The 20433-nt window shown below is 32.5% G+C and overlaps 2 protein-coding genes across 3 annotated transcripts; one reads left to right on the top strand and one right to left on the bottom strand.

Annotated features, from left to right (window-relative positions):
* Positions 1-6876: 6876 nt before the first annotated feature.
* Positions 6877-10102, bottom strand: YUC2A (indole-3-pyruvate monooxygenase YUCCA2). The gene is made up of 4 exons (XM_003532438.4): positions 8837-10102; positions 7672-7920; positions 7381-7503; positions 6877-7239 (listed from the first exon to the last, which is right to left on the bottom strand). The coding sequence occupies exons 1-4, from the start codon at positions 9530-9532 to the stop codon at positions 7051-7053; spliced, it is 1257 nt and encodes a 418-aa protein (XP_003532486.2). The 5' UTR covers positions 9533-10102; the 3' UTR covers positions 6877-7050.
* A 5435-nt stretch (positions 10103-15537) lies between these two features.
* Positions 15538-20312, top strand: LOC100812444 (uncharacterized). Of its 2 annotated transcripts, XM_003532439.5 has the most exons (6): positions 15538-15758; positions 15889-16021; positions 16241-16344; positions 17496-17640; positions 17737-17877; positions 18003-20312. In XM_003532439.5, exons 1-6 carry the CDS (start codon positions 15718-15720, stop codon positions 19833-19835), a joined length of 2397 nt encoding a protein of 798 aa, XP_003532487.1. In that variant the 5' UTR covers positions 15538-15717; the 3' UTR covers positions 19836-20312. The 2 variants fall into 2 exon arrangements, with proteins under 2 accessions (XP_003532487.1, XP_006584837.1); XM_006584774.4 differs by lacking the exon at positions 15538-15758 and having other exon boundaries at positions 15888-16021; positions 16249-16344.
* Positions 20313-20433: the final 121 nt, after the last annotated feature.

The raw sequence follows: 20433 nt of genomic DNA on the forward strand, positions 1-20433 counted from the left end.
TGACATATCAATGCCAATAATGATTTAATTAGGAAATTGTGCATATAAATGAGTGTGTTGTGTGTGCATCTGGCCTTATTCATAGGGTATAGAAGAGTCCACTGTTGGTATCCATTGACATTCCAAGAATATGGGGTCAATGTCACATGAATTCCACTTAGTTGGATGGACTCTACTCTTTCAAGCAGAGAGGTAGGGAAATGAGGAGGCCACTATATTTAGCTGCTGTCTCTGTCAAATGGAAGAGCTAAGGGGCATCTCTTTAGGAATGGAAAATCCTTCATGGACGTCTAATTACTAATTGGCATGCATCTACAAAGAAAAATATACAATAAGTAATACGATGTCATAACTAATAGGAGTAAAGAGAGAGAGAATAATAAATGTTAAAGAGGTGAATTTTTTTATATGTAAGAATTGGATCCAAATATAAAGAGTTTATAATAATTCACATTTTATTTAATTAATTGAGTTAAACCTCTTTATTTACTAAGTGTTTAACATATATAAATGTTTATGCATCTTTATTCTTTAGCCACATATATATTATTCTAGCTAGTTTGTGGATACATGCTAATTACCCTCATTTCCAAATTGATCTCATTATTTGCTACTACGTACACACAGTACTAACATTAAAATATAGATGAGGCTGCATGATAAGTTTCCCTGCCTGGCTACCTTTATTATACTAGCAATGAGAATCAAATGATGAGAAATTTAAGACACAACGGAAGATACATTATATTGTGAGCGCTGATGGGTATTGAATGTATGATGGGGTCGACTTAATTCAAAGTTGAACTCAATTCTCAAATGTTATCTTCATTGCAGGTAATTGATTTGACAAAATCTGTCTCATTACATATAGCTAGAGCTATATAGGTTATAGACAGTGATTTTGTCATAATGTGAAAACCATGTGGCGAGAAAACTATATGATTTTTCAAATAAATTAATTAACTTTTTACTGTTGATCTAATTTAGTTTGGCGTATCAGGCACTGATTTGCTCGATCTGCAGTAGTAGCTAGTTTTTTTTTTTTTTTTGGTCATGCTCTAGTCCTTACAGGTATTTTTTTTTTTGTTATGAGTGATAATAACAATTGAAGGCTCCTCAAGGTGAGGTAGAAAGAAAGAGAGGTTTCACCAAAGTGGAAATTAATTGTAACATCTCTGGTTTGGAATCCGGAGCATGTGGAGAGAGCTTTGGTGTAATTAATGATTGAACATTACAAGTTGAAAGTGGTGGTCCATGTAAACCTACCATGACCCTCCTCAAGTGAAAGATCCAAGTGTTGATATATTTGGCAAGTACACCGCAAAAGTAACAAAGAATAGGATAGAACATCATTCTCACAAGTATTGGATTGCTATGTGTACCACTTCACAAATTCAACTAATTTAAAGTCAACAATATGATTCAAAGAAGGATGAATAAATTAAAGAAAACAACAAAAGAAAAGCAAATCAAATTAAATCGAATAACAAAAAAACTTACAATAACAAGTTAGGGAATAAGCATGTAATTTATTCTTATGTTATGAATTTGATTTATCATTGCTTAGAGTAAGATTTTTTTTTTTTTTTGTAGTAAGATAACTACTATATGTATACGTATGTGCTTATAATGTAGTCATTTGTTTAATCATTTTGTGACACCTGTTTTAAGCTATTAATGTATCAATTTATTAATATCTTTTTCTCCTTAATTAGTTATATATTCAAATAAAGAAGATTTTATTTTCCTTAAATTTTTAAATCAAGATTAGATTCAACGATATATTTTTACATAATTTTTCTAACAATTAAATAAATTTTTAAAAACAAAATGTTTTAAACAAATGTACTTAATTTTATATTTAATTACATTTTTACTATAAAAGAACATTTTATTAAACGAACCAATCTTTTCTTCAATACAACACACGCACATTTTTTTTAAAATGTTATAACCGAAAAGAAAAAAAAGAAGCAAAACGTTAATAATCTAAATAAATTTATATTAAAAATATTGGTAAATTGTAATTTTTATGACAATAATATAGATATTCATATGTTTTTATGTAAAATATTTAATACATATATGATAAATTTTTACTCTACAAATAACTATTAGTAAACTTTTACGTGAATATTAATATGCTTTGAAGTGAAATATTTATTTTTGTTGTATATTTTTACTCTAAGTTATCTTTTATGTTAACATTAATTTTTAATTAGGAGCAAAACAGATAGTTTGTGTCTAGCTGTGTTTTCATGTTTTTTTAAAATAATAATATAATATATATATGTGAATGCATTTATAGAGATAAAATGAATATAAAAATGTGTACACCAAAATATTTTATTTTTTCTTATATATAATTATAATTATATAGTTAAATACTAATGTATTTTAAAGTAAAATTTAAATTTATGTGATGAAAGTATGCAATTGTGGTAACTATTTATTTTAGATTGAAGGTGTATTCAATTTGATATGTTGTTATATAAAAGCAGAGATAATTCCATATAAACTCGTTCAGATATTCACTTTTAATTACACGCATTGAAACATATAGGCAGCTTACGGGACTAGCTGCAAACTGCAAAACAATACCCTAAATACGTACACATATAGTACTCGTCTCTTCTGACGAGTCGTCATGATCACGTTCACACGCACTCCACTCCAGCCTGCATGACTTGCCCTTTTCATCTACGTAATAAAGTTATCGTTTCCATCCCAACCTTCTCCTCCATTGAGAGAATGAGCAAATATATATATATGATATATCTCTTCCTCTAGCCACTAGCCAGGACCGCATCGTTAATTTTCAACTTTACTTTACTTTTACAATTATGGATAAAAAAAGGAAAACAATTTCCATGATTTGAAAGGACAACCCTGCATGTCTTATGGCCTAGTTATAATATAGCCACACACAAGAAATTAACAAAGCTCGTGTCTATAATTGCAGCTTAAGCCGCCAGATCTCTAGCTATCTCAAATGAAGCAATCATTGTATGTCACATCCATGAAAGTAACCTTACGTCCCAAAGCTTCTCATTCTCAGTACGTGTCAGACTTCAATTTGTAAACCGCTATGTCCACATTCATCTCTCACTTTCTTGTTCTTGTACATGATCAAACCAAATTCAGATGGGCATTTTCTTTTCTTTAATTTATATGTGTATATATATATATATATATAATACCATGTGCAGCGGGTGATCGAGTCTTTACTTTTTGTCCGTCCAAACTTTAATGTGTGGGTTTGTTGATGGCTAGGAAAATGCTAGAGATATAGAGATCTAGAGATTAATTAAAAAAATTAAAGATATTGTTAAGATAAACTCTTAAGAATATAGACACGTGAGAAAGACTTTACTCACTAGGGTTAATTAGTTCAGTGATGAAAGTTTTAATAATTTGTACAAAGTTTTACATTCAAATCTCATTATTATTATCATCATAAACAAATAAAATAGATGTTAGAAAGAAAAAGAAATAAATAAGTTATACATTTCTGATCCAATAAATATTTTTTTAATAAAACTTTATATTCCTGTACTTTCTTAACATTATTTTAAAGACTGGTGTAGTACTTAACAAAACAGAAAAAATAATAAAAGCTTTTTAACGTTTTTATAAGCAGAATGGACGACGCCTTATTTTTCATCATTTTCAGCATTTTCTTTTAATTATTATCGAGTGTCTGCAGTCTGCAGATATTGTCTAGTAAAAATTAATTAGACAAATTTATAGTTTCTAACTTAATACGCGAGTAAGATCTATGATCTTACATTTATGCAGTCGGCGATAAATTAGGGCTTATCTTATGGTCTTCTACAAACACATCCTCCTGATTTGAGGTGAGATCATATGTTTAAGCTTCAAATGTTTGTCTTCCTTTGCAAAATAATTAGCTACTTAAGCAACAAGAAGTAACAGCGAGTCTAATAGCCCAAATTAGTGACTCTCATTGTCAGTGGTCATGCGTTGCTTCATCTAAACTAATGGCAATGGTCCTGCAGAAAGATATAGAATACCCAATTATACGGTTATTACAATAAATCTTTTTGGACCACAAATACACATGGTCCAGATTTTTGAGCATATGTGCACCATGCATGCGTATAACTGCACTCCAGAATAGCAAAGCTAGCTAATCATTTCGTGGTTATTTTCCTGAGGTATCACGTGCAATCTGGACCATATTGTATGTAGTATTCTAGATTACTACCGTAGGGCAAATCCTTCAACGTTTTAGGTGACAATTGAGGCTCATGTAGCAGTCAATATGGTTTCAAATAACGTTCCACAATTGCAATTGCAATTAGATTCAATTATCAAGGTATTTTAATTCAATGCAACGTAATTGCATGCAATCCAAATTGCGGTCTCATTAGTAGTATTTTCCCACAATTATCCACAATATAAAATTTTTGATTCAGATGATAACCTAACCTAACCACAACCATAACCACAATTTAAAACTACGAGCCAATTAAAAGCTTAATTTCTCCTTTATTCCCGTGGAGGAGGACTATGATGATTTTTTTTCTAATAATGATATTAATATAAAATAGTCCTTAGCAAAGTAATAACTAATTTTTATTATATATTATTAATTTGTTGTATATATAAATTAATCTGTCAGGCTTAATAAAAAAAATTAACCTAAAGTCTGATCTTTTTAATTAAAAAAACCTTTTTAAAAAATCTTAACTTTTATAATAAACAAACCTTTTGTAAGTTAAACTGTGTAGGCTCCTGACGAACTATTTGACTTATTTTCATCTTTAATTACAAAGGAGATCACGTAGCCGGCCAAGTAGAAGACGAAAAAAAGTAGTTCCTGAGAAAATCATTTGAGAGTACTTCGGAACATTCAAAAGTTGGTAAAAACACATAGGCTCGATCAAAATTACCTTTAAAAAAAATATTTGTCATCTATAAAAAAAGTTGTAAGCAGGGTACTACATAGGCTCAGAAACTCAAAAGGAAAAGAAATGGCAACATTATCTTAAACGTTTGCATTATCTATATTCCTCTATAAGTTATGTAGAAGTGACAAATAATGATTTGGTGAAGTGATAGCTCAAGAGAAGATCAAGCTTGGGTGTGGGTGCCAGAGGAATGAAGGGGGCGTTATTAAATGTAATGAGTACTTGATTAGTAGGCCACACCGCACACTTCTACTGGACCTGGCCTGGATTATATATACTATCAGAAAAAAGAAGAAAAAAAAAAACTTGATGCTGATGTTCTTTCTGCAGGTTTGAGATTTGGGATTTTAGAGTGGTCATCACTCACAGGTGCATATTCGATCGTCTTCATACACGACCATTCTTATGTGTTCATGCACCAACACAATTCGGTCGTAATAGAACACACCAACAGTATATCTTAAAAACCCTAACCAACACTCTACGTTAATAACTATATTTATCATTTTCGATAATAGTCAAGTCAGTTGAGCTGTTGAGGTATATCTCTTTGTAGCATGCAATAACTTCTACTAGGCAGGGACCCTCTCTTTCTTATTCAGTAATTTAATCTTCTCTGTACATAAATATCCGGGTTAAGTTGCACGAATTGTTTTTTATAAGCAATTTTTTTATTTTATATCTATAGCCACATTTTTTAATTTATTTTATAAATATTAATTCACAGTACATATTTAAATTAGCTTATTTAACAAATTATAACTAAAGTATTTTTTTTTTATAGAAACATCCACTTATTCAATAAGCTGATAGACGATACTCATCATTGAATTCAACGTTTAAGTAAATCCATGTGCACTGGACTCCAATTTTCAACCTTGGCATCTCAATCATTTAATAAATCAAATCCATCAAAGTAAGTGTTGGCACAGGGCCAGGTTGAATCAAATTGTGGTACGTGGATATTGTGGAATTTTAAGAGCAAGAGCAAGAGCATGAGCAATGGTTGTCCGAGTTCCTAATTTCTAATGGAAAAGACATGACAATGAGGCATTGAAGATAACATACATAGGCCTAATCTCTTATTAAAAGCTGCAGAATAACGTTAATTTTTATAGATTATCCTAACTTTATTATTATTATTATTATTATTATTATTGTTATTATTATCCACAGTGGACGAAAAATTGGTCAAATTTAATCATCCAACAATAGCACCAAAAAGGTCACCTTTCCAATTCAAAACTTGCCAAATTGCTTAATCTCAAAGCTTCCTTGGACACTTTTTTTTCCAACTTAAATCTGTCAAACTCAATTTCCCTTTGATATCTTGGTCGAAAACTTGAATGCTAGGCCCTAAAGATGCCCCCATGAGACACCTCATCAGCTACAAACCTCCGTCCATGTCACCACATCAATCGCCCACCACCCTCCACCGCCAAGTCTAATCACAACCCAATTGAGTTTGGTTTAGGTTTACAATCCCAAACAACTCAGTAAATAAAATTTCTTCTATATTTAGACCCTCCATATTTTAAAAATTATACTTGATTATTCTATTATTTGCTTTGTTGTTTTTAACTATATCTTGCACAGTTGATACATATGAATGTAAGAAACATGTACAGTCAGTGTTATACGGTGAATTAATAAAAAAATATTTTAGTATAATTTTTAAGATGATTTTTTATTTAAATTAATAAATTTATCATCCATAATTATTTATAATTAAATAATGATATAAAAAATAAACTATCAACACATATTATTTATTCATCTTTAAAAATAAAAATATATAAATTAAGAAAAATAAAATTCATAAGTTGATGGAATGATAAATTTCTCTTGCGTTCACGTTTCACATGTAAAAAATAATTTATTTTAAAAAAAGTTAGGTTTGAGTTCTTGTGTAGATTTTTTTTAAAAAAAAATTAGTGACGAAATTAATCTTTGATGAAATGAGTTGTAGTATATTTATATTCTCTGAAAAAAAAAAGTGTAATGTTTGAATGAAACGTGATCTAAATATAATTACTGCTTAATTCAAGCACAAAAGATTCCGTTGCTTAATTCAAGCACAAAAGATTCCGTTGTATATCCTAAAACGCATCAAGTCCTACACACGCGTGGTATTAGCAGCTTTCCAACAGTGTTCAATATCTTCTGCCGTCCTCTTTGAATGAATAGATGCACCAAGAAGGCCACGTTTAGAGAAACCCACGGCATAGAGTCCATTTTCACCTTTCCATCCATTTGGGAAATCTTTCCTGGGCAATCCATCCTTCTCACAAAACATGTTGCTGCCCTGGTGACCAAAAATATTCAAAAGCCCATCATTATATGTTTAATTGTATTTCATTAACGTCAATGATTACATTAAGTATATATAAGTGCCCATACTAAGCCAATTAGCCAAAAGGCCCAAACTAAATTAGCAAGGAAGCACCTTCAACCAAGTGGGTACATTGCTTTTGTAACCAGTTGCCATAATGATGACATCGAAATTCTCTGTTTTTCCATCTACAAATTCCACCTTATGCTTTGCTAGTTGTTTAATTCCGCGGCAAACCTATACATATTAGACAATATAATGTTGGAAGCAATAAAGAAAAAAGTTTTTTTTGCTTCTTTTAAATCTCCACCTTTAAGCAAAAGGCAAATTTGTTTGATTATGACAAGAACCAGAATACGATGAAAAATAGTTTGGATTTGATTGGGATAGGAAGAATAATCTAACCTTAATTTTTCCACTTTTTATGTGAGCAAGTGTGCCTACATCCAAAACTGGGGTCTTGCCGCACAAGTTCTTGAGCTCTAGAGGGCCAATTTTGGGACGATTAAGTCCAAATTGAGCTGTGTCCCCGAGAATGAGATGTGACATCAGAAGTAAAAATTTGTCCACGAGACGCATGGGGAACCACTTGAGCAAGCTCATAGATAAACCAAACGTTGATTTCCCAAACATCTGCTGAGGCAAGATATGCACCTACATAAAAAGAAAATATCACGTTTAATATTAAAGATCATAAAAGTTGCTTAATAAACTTCTAGGAAAATTAGTAACCCTCATCTTTTCATGCTTCCGGAGATTTACATAGAAAATGGTTTGATTCGATGAGAGAAAAGAACATACTATCAATATAAAAAGTTTGGATTGCTGACGTTGTTTGCGCATGCGAACTATTGAGGACCATGACAAAAACATTTTTGAGAGATTTTTAGTTTAAGAAAAAAACATTTTTAAAGAGTGTCTTTATTTAGAGTTAATAGTCGAGTTAAATTTTAAAAATAATTAAATTAGTTTTCGCAAGATGCAATTTCTGTCATACTAATTCTTTAATAATGAAAATGACGTTTGGGGTTTGTATTCGGCCCTCACAATAATTCATGAGACTAAGTTGAATAACAGAAGACATATTTGAAATCAAACTTCAACAAAATACACATTTAAAAACTTTAGGCGTGAAATTTAAATTAAATTAAAGTATAAAAATATGAATTTTATATTATTTTACTGTTTATTTTTTTTTCACTCTTTTCTCTACAGACACACCTTAAAAATTAATACTGTACAATCTTTCTGAACCTAGTTTCATATCATGATTCACTCCATATATTAGCAGACTCTGTACCCGTCACTCTTTCCAGCTGAACGAGGGTCTTGCAACGATTTGGACCGGAACACATTTAAACTGGATTTAAGAGGATCAGTCAACTGAAAGTAAGAGCAACACCCACATGCTTTCTAATGTATATTTATAGAAACAACAATTAATGAGTAAATAGTTCAATATATATAGCTGGTGTAAAAGTGTTCATATTTTTATCCAATTGTAAATGGTTATGATTAGTTTATAGAGTAACAATATAATTAGAAGATCATTAGTTTAAAGTGTACTCACCGTATCTCTAACCACAAGGGATGGGCGAGCATCATGGTTGCATAAATCTAAGCAAACTTCCATACCTGAATTCCCACATCCAACAACCAAAACATTCTTCCCACCAAACATACTACCACTTTTATATGAGCTGGTGTGTAAGATAGGCCCTTCAAACTCACTCATTCCTTCAATTTGAGGCACAACCTCTTCAGCATTCTCTCCAGTGGCTACTATCAGCCACTGACAAACATATTCTGTCTCCTCCTTTTTCAAACCTTGAGTCTTCACCCTCCAGTACCCACATCCATGATCAAAATTGGCACTGATCACTGTCTTGCTTAAAGCTGGTTTTATATCAAAATGGTCAGCATAGGCTTTGAGATAGGCCAAGAATTGTTGTTTGGTTGGATAAGAGGGAAAGTTTTGTGGGAATGGCATTAGAGGGAGTTGGCAGAATTGCTTAGGGAGATGAAGGCACAGGCGGTCATAAGTCTTGAGCTGCCACATTGAAGCTAAGCAATCAGCTCTTTCAAGGATTAAGCTTGGAATGCCTTTCTGTTTAAGACATGCTGCTGCAGCAAGCCCTGATGGACCAGCACCCACTATCACTGGTCCTGCCACACTTATTGGCTTTGTCATTTTACCCATCTTTACCTCAACATAATCATGGACACTTTTTCCTTCCACTTCCTTCAAGTACTCCATGTTAAGCATCAAAGGGGGAAGGAGTTATAATTTCAAGAATTTCAAGCCTGAATAAAAAGCTTCAAGAGGTGCACAAGGTCATGACAAAGTGAAACCATTAAATCAAGATTTTAAATTGCAATCACAGTAGTGGTTTCATGACCATCCTTGATATAGTGAATAAATGCAACCACAATTATGGTCAAGTTGTGGTCACACAGACCCCCAGAAACCTTGATATTGTGGCCAAAATTTCGGTGGCGGAATGCTTTTTAAAACTTTGCGTAAAATAAAACCATGATAGTACTTTGAGTGAAGTTGAAACAGATGAGATACAGTATGGTCTGATTGATCTGAAGATCAAATCAAAATGGTATGTAAGGGTATGATTTGCTTCAATAAGCCAAGGCTGACAAGAAGTTTGGTTTTGTTGAATGGATGAGAAAGCAGGAAGCAACAAAGTCTCAGGGCATAAACAGAAACTAATAGACAGCAAGTTAAAGGGATTTTGTATTGGGATGGAATCGATGTATGCATATATGTATGTATATATATTTGAATTGGTGACTGCTGATGAGTGCTAAAGGAGTTTGGTTTATAAATTATAAGTGGGACAACTCCACGTTATGATAACTAACATTAACAACAAACAAACTTTCATCACACTTATCAAAAAATACACAACACATATTGGGAGTGGGCAAAAGTTTGGCCTTATTATGTAGAAACAGTGATTCAAATAACAGAGATGGTATCTTAATTAACTGAGGTTAAATTAATCATTTGATTTCTATAATTTTATAGTTTTTATCTTTTTTAGTAAAGTGATATTTTTAGTTCTTATAATTTATATTTTAATTTTTTTTAATCCCTATAGTTTAAAAGTGTTATTTTTAGTTCCTATCATGATTATTATTTTTTTAGTCTCTATAATTTTCAAATTACAAGACTAAAAGAAAATTAAAATGTAAAATTATAGGGACTAAAAAAAACACTTTTAAACTATAGGGATTAAAAAAAATTAAGATGTAAACTATAAGGACTAATAAGACCACTTTTAAACTATATAAATTAAATAATAATCATGAAATTATTAGAAAAAAAGAGTAATTTAACCGTTAATTTATTATAATATAAAGACTTAATAATTTCAGCTTTATCTGTTCACGTTCAATTTTGCTTCCTTGATATTTATTGCAGCAGACAGATATCACAATTTTCAATAAAAAAAGATCCCTCTATCATTTTATCTTCCAATTACTAACAAAAGTTAGTAAATGACCTATTTATGTATGGGATATTACACTTTATTACGTATAGCATCTTAATGACCCATCTTAATTACCCATTAGTCATTTCAATCTACTTAAACACATCATTTTATCATATTTAAATTTGTAATTTTATATTAATCTATCTAATCAAAGATTTAAATGAATTAAACTCACTCCTTTTTTATTTTCTTTTTTGCTGAAGGGAGAAGACAACAACCCACACCCAAACTCACTGATGTGCGTATCTATTAAGATTTTAATTTAGTTAGGGCCATGTCGTGTATAAATAAAATTTTGTTAGTAATTGCACGATGGATTGAAAGGACATAGTTTTGTTTTAAAAATAAAACAAATTAGGGGATTCGGCTGCAAAAAATCATTAAGAGAAAGAAAACACACATTAATCATAATAGGAAGAAACCAAAGTGTAATTACACCTAAAACGTAATAGGGTGTGGTGTTTTTTTAGGAATAATTTTCACATAAACTATAGTTAATTTATCAATATTTTATTTAAAAAAATAATAATTTTTAATTACTAATTAAATCATATGTTCTATGAATGACAACATAAGTAGATGACTTTGTTGATAGAGTGACTAATAACCGTTAAATATGAACTATTTTTTATAATAAAAATATATTGAAAATATCTTTAAAAATATTTATTTAGCGGTTATTTTTTGCTTAAATGATAAAAATTGATATTTTTATTATTTATGACTTGCAAATATAAAAATAATGGATTAAAAGAAAAAAAGATCAAAAAAATATAAAAAATATGAATAAGAAATATTTTCAGCGAGCCCAAGTCTACTTCAACAATTATAAGAAAGGAGTCAAGCCAAGAAAGAAAGGGGGAAATCTCACAACCTACACACTTGGTCTATCCCTTAGGGGAAATCTCTTTTCCTTGTTATTAGTCATTTGTCACCCTCTTTCCTTATTATTAGTCATTTATCACCTTCTTCCATCCACCTCAACCTCTAGAGTGTAAAAGTCTCTCACGACATGAGAGGCTAAACCCTTAGTTAGGGTCTGACAGACCTAAAATCCAAAACGATATATGATATACTCTTCACTATTTATCAATGCAATATCATGTATTTTCTTTCCTATTATCTTTTCTGTTTATCTTTTCATGCATTATTCATATTTATATTCTGTTAGGGGTTAGACGCTCGGGAGATGATAACTTCTAAATAAGATTTAAAGAAAATATGCATGCATTAGTGGGGTTAGACACTCGAAAAATAGTAACTTCTAATAGAACAAAAAGAAATGATTTTATAATAAAATCATTGCTAGACATAGAGTGATTGCATTATGTCCATGCGTCAAAGCAAACATCTAGAATTAGAACTTCATACATTTTATCTATTGAATCTTTGTAAAGACATTTGAGAAATAGATAGATAAAATAGGTTTGTCATCGTGAGACACTAGGGGTATTCTAACATATGTGGGTAGGAAAAAATTTACTAAATTGATAGAGAAAAATCTAAAATAATGCATCTTAGGCAAATAAGGCAGATTTCAACATTATCATATCTTGAATTTATCTTTTTTTTATCTTAATCTTAATCTTTTACTTTTCTTATCTTTTATTTTTTAATCTTTATCATCTTTTAATTTAAATCTTTTATATTTTCTTTCTTTAATTTTTATCTTTAAATATTTATCTTTCTTTATCTATTATTTTAAATTATTTATCTATTACTTTTAATTTGGGTTTGCATCAATCTAAGTACAAACAAAGTCTCTGTCGATTCGACACTCAGATTTTCAAATATTTTACTACTTGTGACAAATTTGGTACACTTGTCAACGAGTTAACAATGACACTTTTCAGATGTTAATGCTAGTATCACATGTTAGTAACTTTGACTGTTTGATAATCGACTTCAAAGAAATATGATTTTTAACACACATTTACCCCCCGTTTCTTGTTCCACACCTTCTTTTTCAAGATGTTCCTTTCAACTTGGCAAGTTACTTCAACTTTGCCCAGATTATCCTTTCAGGTTTTCAACTTAGAATTATTTTTTTTAGCTCTAACTTTTGCCTAGGTCCCCTTTTCGAGTTTTCAATCTAGCGAGTTTTTTTTCTCAAGCATAAAACTTCTTCACTGCATCAAAATTCACCCGATATGAGAGCTCTTTACCATCCATGTTTGTGAGGATAAAAGCTCCTCCTGAGAACTTTTTCTTGACTGCATAGGATCCTTCATAATTTGGTGTCCATTTACCAAGCTTGTCTTTTTTGTTTAGAAGAATCTTCTTCAAAACTGAATCTTCCACTTGAAATTCTCTTGGATGTACCTTCCTCTCAAATGCTTTCTTTAATCTCTTTTGGTATAACTGGTCATGGCAAATTGCATTCAACCTTTCCTCCTTAATGAGATTTAATTTCTCAAATTCACTTTGGACCCACTTTGCTTCTTCTAACTTTGCTTCCATCAACACTCTTAAAGAAGGGATTTCAACTTCAATGGGTAAGACTGCTTCCATCCCATATACTAAGGAAAATGGAGTTGCACAGATTGAAATACGAATCGAAGTATGATATCCATGCAAAGCAAATGTCACCACCATCTTCTGGATTATCTTGAAATTCTTGTTTGCCGCTTCTACTGCCCAATATGGAAAAGAACTGTGATGTTAGATTTTGAAATCAGCACATAATTTTGTCATCATCTTGTAGTTTAGGTTGATGGCATTAGCAATTATTAGCTTTCTTGACACGCCATAACAACAAATCAATTCCTTTTTGATAAACTTCACCATCACATTTCGTGTTACATGAGCGTATGAAGTGGCTCCCACCCAGTTAGTGAAACTATTCTTCAATGAGAATGTTTTAAAAAAATTTCTCAACCTCTTATACTTTCAATTTATCATCAATTTTTTAAATTAAATTTCATTTTTTTTAAATATCAATAGTTCAAAATAACCTTGAATCATAATATAATTTTTTATCACAAATCCAAAATATATTTTTTGACATAAAATTTATATGTTTAAATATATATTTATTATGAATCTTAAATTATATATGTTTAAATCAACCTTATAACTCGTTTAGATTTTATTTTTTTTGTCAAAAATTTAAAACTGTGTCATTCTTATGATTAATTTTAATAATTCCTTTCCACTGTTATAAAAAAATCATTAAATGACATATCCAAAAAATAAAAGGAGAGAAATAAAAATAAAAGAAACAAGAAGAAAAACGAGAAAAAAAAAATCGACTACCTGAATCTTGTTTTAGGTTAGAGCACATGTACGAGCTGAATCTGGCGCAAGGAATGAATCACCATTCACCAAAGATCTGTGGGCTCTTTCGTTAATGAAACTGGGCCTCAGCACAAAACTTGTAGAAAATTGCTATTTCTACTTCACTTATTATTAATACACTTCCCTTTCAATTTTTTTTTCAACAATACCCTAAAAAATTACACTCCCCCATATTTATCAATGCCTAACCTGATGGGAAAGTCCAGATTTGTTTCTCCGTCCGTCACTGAATCAAATGCATGTAGCGGGACTCCTAGTTCTAGATGCAACTCAACTACGGAACTACAGTACCTGTTCAATAAATGGAGTTTTTTCTTTATATAGAATTGTGATTGTCTTAAATTATAAATTTTAAGGTGGGTGACAAGGACAAAGGTAACTTGTACTATAATAGAATGATTATTGTATTAGGCTTCATTTTTAAAAATAATGTACTTTTAGTGTTTAAAAACTAAAAATAGGTAAAGGATGCCTTGTTATTTTTTAAAAATATTTTTGTGATATATATAATGTTAATATATAAATTATTTAGTTAGATATTAATTTTTAAATTATTTTTAAATATAAAATGATTCTTATTTTCTTTAATTTCTAAAATGAGACAACATTTTATACGTATTCATGTAGCAATGCATCTAAATAGTTTAAAACTGTGTAAGCATTTATCAACATAAATATCCAAATACAAATAATTTATTAAAATTTAAATACTTATAACAAATTCCTATACAGTAAAAGCTTTTTGAAAATATATTAATTAAACTTTTTTTCAAACGGGCATAATACTATCGTGCCGAAGCCTATAAAACATTACCCCACCTAAAATAAAGTTATATTTTTTTCTGACATAAAATAAAGTTATATATAGACAACATTAACTTAAACTCGTACAATATTAATAATAGATATATTCAAGATGATTTAAAAGATTTGTTCCAGCTTAAATATTAACCAAAAGTAAAAAGCTTAAATAGTTTGAAAGAGAATTTTACTATTTATAATTAATTCCATACAAATTAATTGTAGTCTATAAAAGAATATGTAAAGAAATAAAAAAAAAAAGAGGCACATTCTTGAGAATTTCCCGGTTCAGGTTAAACCGTTAAACACTAAGAATCTAATGGGAGATGCAACGGCTCTTAACCCCTTAGCCCCTTCATTCTGTCCCACCCATTCCTAATAGCGCCAACCGCACCTATTGGGATGTGCGATCCAGCTCAGCAACTTACTTTACATCCTCACCATACATTCATTTTCCCCTGTCACCAAATTCGGTCTCGGTTCCATTGTAATTTCGAGTTCCATTTGCACCCGAACAAAACTCCTTTAACTACCGAAAATACCCCTCCAACGTTCGCATTAACCTTCGTCTTTATTGAAACAGCCAAAGGTCATTATCGTCGCAGCAGAAGCGCCTTCCGAAATATCCTTTTCCTAAACTGGATTTATTTATTTTCATTCATTAGTAGTACTATTTATTTAATATATTCTCTCTCTCTCTCTCTCTCTCTCTCTCTCCTTTTTTCATTGCAACACAGAGCCTGTTACTCCCCGACGAAGCTTTCGGCAAATGGCGAATCTTGCATTCTGAGCTTCCGAGTCCATTAGCTCACTGAGTCAAACCGCCGAGTTGAGATCGCTCAACATGTTGGACGGAATACTCGGCAGAGGCTTCACCGCGAAATGGTTCACACTCTGTGCTATGTTTTCTTCATTGTTTTTATTGTTTGATGAAGAAAGTGTGGAGAGATTTGAGATTGTGGTTACACTTCTGATTACGACAAACGTGCTTTCTTCTGCTGCTTTTTGTTTTCAGCAAATCGTTGATCAAATTGACGAACAGGCGAATCGATGTGATACGGAGGAAGAGAAGAGCGACAGAGAAGTTTCTGAAGAAAGATATTGCTGATCTATTGCTCAACGGTCTCGATATCAATGCCTATGGAAGGGTAATTGATCCTCTTTTGTTTTTTACTTTTATTTTTTTGCGTTTTAATTTGTTCAGTGCAGTTTGTGGATTCCGTTACGTTAGATTATCGAGGATGCTAATTTTCATCGAGTAATGGATTACAATAGACTTTTAATTGTGCGATTGTGAGGGATTCCTTTGTTTGTTTGATGATTTTGTTTCAATTATATGTTTTGTCTTGTTGCGAGGTGTTTAACAGGCTGAAGGGCTTGTGGTTGAGTTAACACTGTCCTCTTGCTATGGTTTCGTTGAGAATTGCTGTGAGTTTGTGTTGAAGCATCTCCCTGCGATGCAGAAACTGAGGTATTAATTTGTTTTCAATTTCTATTTCTTTTGTTAATAATGATTTTTAATTTCATTTACACTCAGAATCATGACGTATGTGGTCAATCTGCCAGTGTTATTCGCTAGTAACATAATTGCTTTGGCCGAAAACCAATTTTACTCTGAAATTCGTCCGCTAAATTGGGTATGACATGGTATGGATACACGCGCTAATATAATTCTTAAAGACTATAAATGAAGAATAGAAAATAGTGGTACATTATTATAAAATAAAATAATTTATAATTATAGAAAGTATCAAATTCGTATTCCACATCTCACTGGTCGCAAATAAAATGAATGAATTTCAATAAATAAAGAAAAAAAAACGTGGAAAATTTTAGAGAAAGGCAAAAAAAAAGGTCCCTAAATTTACTTAAACTGTCATTTTTTTGCAGGGGGCTTAACGTATATCTAATTATATATCTCATGCTGCACCTAGTTTTATTTAAGTCATACTCAAACCGCCTATAAGTTTTTTTTAAAATAATTTATTAACTAAGTGTACCGTATCATATCCATTACATTTATTACGTACCGGATACACTAAAATAGAATACAGTACCATGCTTCTCTGGAGATTAGGATTATGTGTAAGTTGGTGGCAGTGTTTTATCTTCTGATATCGTCAGCAACTTTTTTTTCCTCATTGTCTGATCAACAATCTCACAATTGCATCATTTCTAATTTCTGTCTACACCACACAACTGACTACACCATACAACAGTGTGCATCTACAGGTTTATATGTGTGTAGTTGTTCTGTGTGTGGTTGAACATAGTTTTGGCCTTTGCTCGTGCAGTTTTTCATGTTTAGGTACCGATTACAGTTTTTCCAAGCAATGAAGTAATTTCAGTAATGATTTTGGTGAGATGAACTGGTCATAATAAATGACGCTTTCAGTTTATGATGTGTGAGGGGTGGGGGGGGGGGGGGGGGGGGGGGAGTTATGTTTATGTATTTTTGGTTGACTAAAATGGTGGGTTGGACACCTGTAACTGTCATAAACGTCCCAAAATTGTTATGGTTGGGTAGTCGTTGTACATTTTTCCTTAAATTCAGAAGTTGAATCATTTTTTTGATCAGTCAGAAGTTGAATAATTAGCACAACTGCTCCATTTCTTTTACAGTGGTTGCCCTGAGGAATGTAGGATGGCTGTATCGTCTCTGATGTTTGGGGCTGCAAGATTTTCTGATTTACCAGAGTTACGTGACCTAAGGCAAATATTTCAGGAGAGATACGGGAATTCCATGGAATGTTATGTCAATCAAGAGGTGTTTTTTCATTTATGTTTGCTGCAAATATTTACCATAGTTGAATTAATGACTTTTTCTGGTTTCCTGGACTGACTAAATATTTCAAATTATCAGTTTGCTGCAAATTTGAATTTCAAGTCTTCTACATTGGAGAACAAGGTCTGCTTGATGCAGGAGATTTCATCAGAGTTTTCAATAAACTGGGACTCCAAGGATTTCAAACTGAGGATGTCGAGATCCTCTGCAAATGTACAGGTACTGTCTTCTGCATTTCCTTCTCATTTGTACTGGTTTTGTTGTCAAAATTGAATACTCAAATAATTCTTACTTTGTTTCAAATTTTGAGAACGTGTGTAAAATTGCTTATATTTGTTGTACAGGGCCACAATGCTTGTATGTCTAACCATGATAAACCATCACATGGCAAGGATTTTACCCAAAAAGAAGTAAGGAATGATGTTTTGTTAGAGAAAAATTGTGATCTTGCCAATAATGGGTGCAGATTTCGGAATGGCAAGGAAGCTATTGTGTTAAACAGACTTGATCACGATCTTCATTCTAGATCCGTACTCCCTGGAAATGGATTCAAGCCTCTAAATGGTCATGAAGTTCTTCGGAAAAGGGATGGCCATGATAATCCAGGAATGCAAGAGATTACTGTTGAGAAGAGTGATAGAGGCTATTGGAAGGAGGGCAGTATGCTAAAACCAATTGGACATCCATCTCAGCAGAAAACAGTGGAACAATTTGAAGGTGGTTCCAAGCTGCAATATAGTAGGGGGAATATCACCCCTCCAAGAGCCAACCAGGGTTGTGTGCTAAAACCGATCGGACATCCATCTCAGCAGAAAACAGTGGAACAATTTGAAGGTGGTTCCAAGCTGCATTATAGTAGGGGGAATATCACCCCTCCAAGAGCCAACCTGGGTAGTATACTAAAACCATTTGGACATCCATCTCAGCAAAAAACTGTGGAACAATTTGAAGGTGGTTCCAAGCTGCAAAATAGTAGGGGGAATGCCACCCCTCCAAGAGAAAACCAGGTCAGTAAGCTAAAACCATTTGGACATCCATCTCAGCAAAAAACAGAGGAACAATTTGAGGGTGGTTCCAAGGTGCATTATAGTAGGGGGAATATCACTCCTCCAAGAGCCAACCTGGGTAGTATACTAAAACCATTTGGACATCCATCTCAGCAAAAAACAGTTGAACTATTTAAAGGTGGTTCGAAGCTGCAAGATAGTATAGGGAATACTACCCCTTTAAGAGAAAACCAGGACGCTGCATTTGCTAGGAAGTCTCCTAGTGATGTTGGTTCGCATTTCAACAGTAATGCGAATGAGCCATTTGCTGTTAATCATGCTGGCCTTCCTGGTGCTGATAAATCCGAGAGAGAAACTCAAAGTGATGAAACACCTGCACTGAAGCCCTGCTACAGTAATGTCATTCCACCTCCATATGTTAAACATCCCAATTCTAAGCAGCAGAGCAGCACACGTGGAGCCAATATCATATCTTCACTTACTGACAGTGGCGGCATCTCTACATATCATTCAGCACATGAGAAGCCTGATGCTGCTTATGTGATGGAGAGGAGGATTCAAATAGATTTGGATAGTTCTGACCAGGATTGGCAGGGCAATAGACATGAGAGACTGAGCAAACAGAGTTGTGATAAAGAGATCTCAATTCGAGAAGATGCCGAAGAAGTCCCTGTGGTAAAACCAAGATCTATGCGGCGAAGGCACTCAAGATCACGACCACCTGGTTACTATGATGCCTCTAATGAAGACTCTGAACTTGAGAGAAAATCAAGGAGCAGAAGCAGGAGACGAGATGAATCAAGACGTGGTCTGAAAGCTATGCTTGATGATGAACGGTACCAAAATGCTGAAGAGGAAAGGGTAATAGATAAATTGCTGATCCATTATAGCAAAAAGCCATCCGTCCTTGTGCCTGAAAAATTAAAAAGAAACTCTAAAATTCACCATGCACATGACTCAACCAGGGAATTGCTGCAGAATGGAAGCGGATATGCATCACGATCATTTTCCCTTCCTCGTGAAAAACAAAAAGAAGCGGAAATCAAGAAGAAAGTGTTTACGCGTGCTGCTACGTTTGAACCAGTTAGATCACTCGAAGCTCGGCATGTGCATCCTAAGTTACCTGACTGTGATGATCTAGCAGCTAGGATTGCGGCCTTACGAGGATGATAAAGGATCATATAAGTATAATGCTCCTCTTTTATCAGCATGATTGCACTCGTTATTATGATCATCACGCTTTAATCTTGTTACAATGTTAAGTGCCTGGTATTACAGAAGAATGAAGATTGCATGGCGGTGCTTTTATTGCAAAATGCTGACTACTTCGGAGCTGTACTAAACCATCATAGATGGTCCCGTCTGTGTTGGTTGACAATAGTGACTTTGCCATCATTTACGGACGCAACTATAGGTCATACGCAACATCAATTCAATTTTTGTATTTTATGATTGTAGAAGTGTTTATATATATATATATATGGTGTTCCGACTTTCTTCGGGTTGAGTAATGGTGAGTAATGGGAATAAAAGATGTTGAGACAGACGCTATTCGGAGCCTCTTACTCGCCCTTTTTTTTCTTCAGATGATGTTGTTTGCGCATTTATACATACACGATTTTATATTCATATAATTTTATTATTTAATGGCTTGAATTTTTTTTTTTAATTCTGTTACTTCGCATGAATACAAAGTGTTTTCCCACACTTTAATGCATGAATGTGGCATGTGGATAAAGTTGTACAAAAGGTCATTTTTAATGTGTCA

This window comes from Glycine max, chromosome 8 (genome assembly GCF_000004515.6).
Source record: "Glycine max cultivar Williams 82 chromosome 8, Glycine_max_v4.0, whole genome shotgun sequence".
In the NCBI taxonomy this organism is placed as follows: Eukaryota; Viridiplantae; Streptophyta; class Magnoliopsida; order Fabales; family Fabaceae; genus Glycine; species Glycine max.

Bases quoted from the DNA above. Each gene is read 5' to 3' on its own strand.
- YUC2A (XM_003532438.4), bottom strand. From the start codon at position 9,532: ATGCTTAACATGGAGTACTTGAAGGAAGTGGAAGGAAAAAGTGTCCAT. The intron at 7,921-8,836 runs GTGAGTACACTT...CTTTTTATGTAG, and splicing joins CCCTTGTGGTTAGAGATACG to GTGCATATCTTGCCTCAGCA. The intron at 7,240-7,380 runs GTGCTTCCTTGC...TTTGGTCACCAG, and splicing joins ATGTACCCACTTGGTTGAAG to GGCAGCAACATGTTTTGTGA.
- LOC100812444 (XM_003532439.5), top strand. From the start codon at position 15,718: ATGTTGGACGGAATACTCGGCAGAGGCTTCACCGCGAAATG. The intron at 17,641-17,736 runs GTGTTTTTTCAT...TCAAATTATCAG, and splicing joins AATGTTATGTCAATCAAGAG to TTTGCTGCAAATTTGAATTT. The intron at 17,878-18,002 runs GTACTGTCTTCT...TTTGTTGTACAG, and splicing joins GATCCTCTGCAAATGTACAG to GGCCACAATGCTTGTATGTC.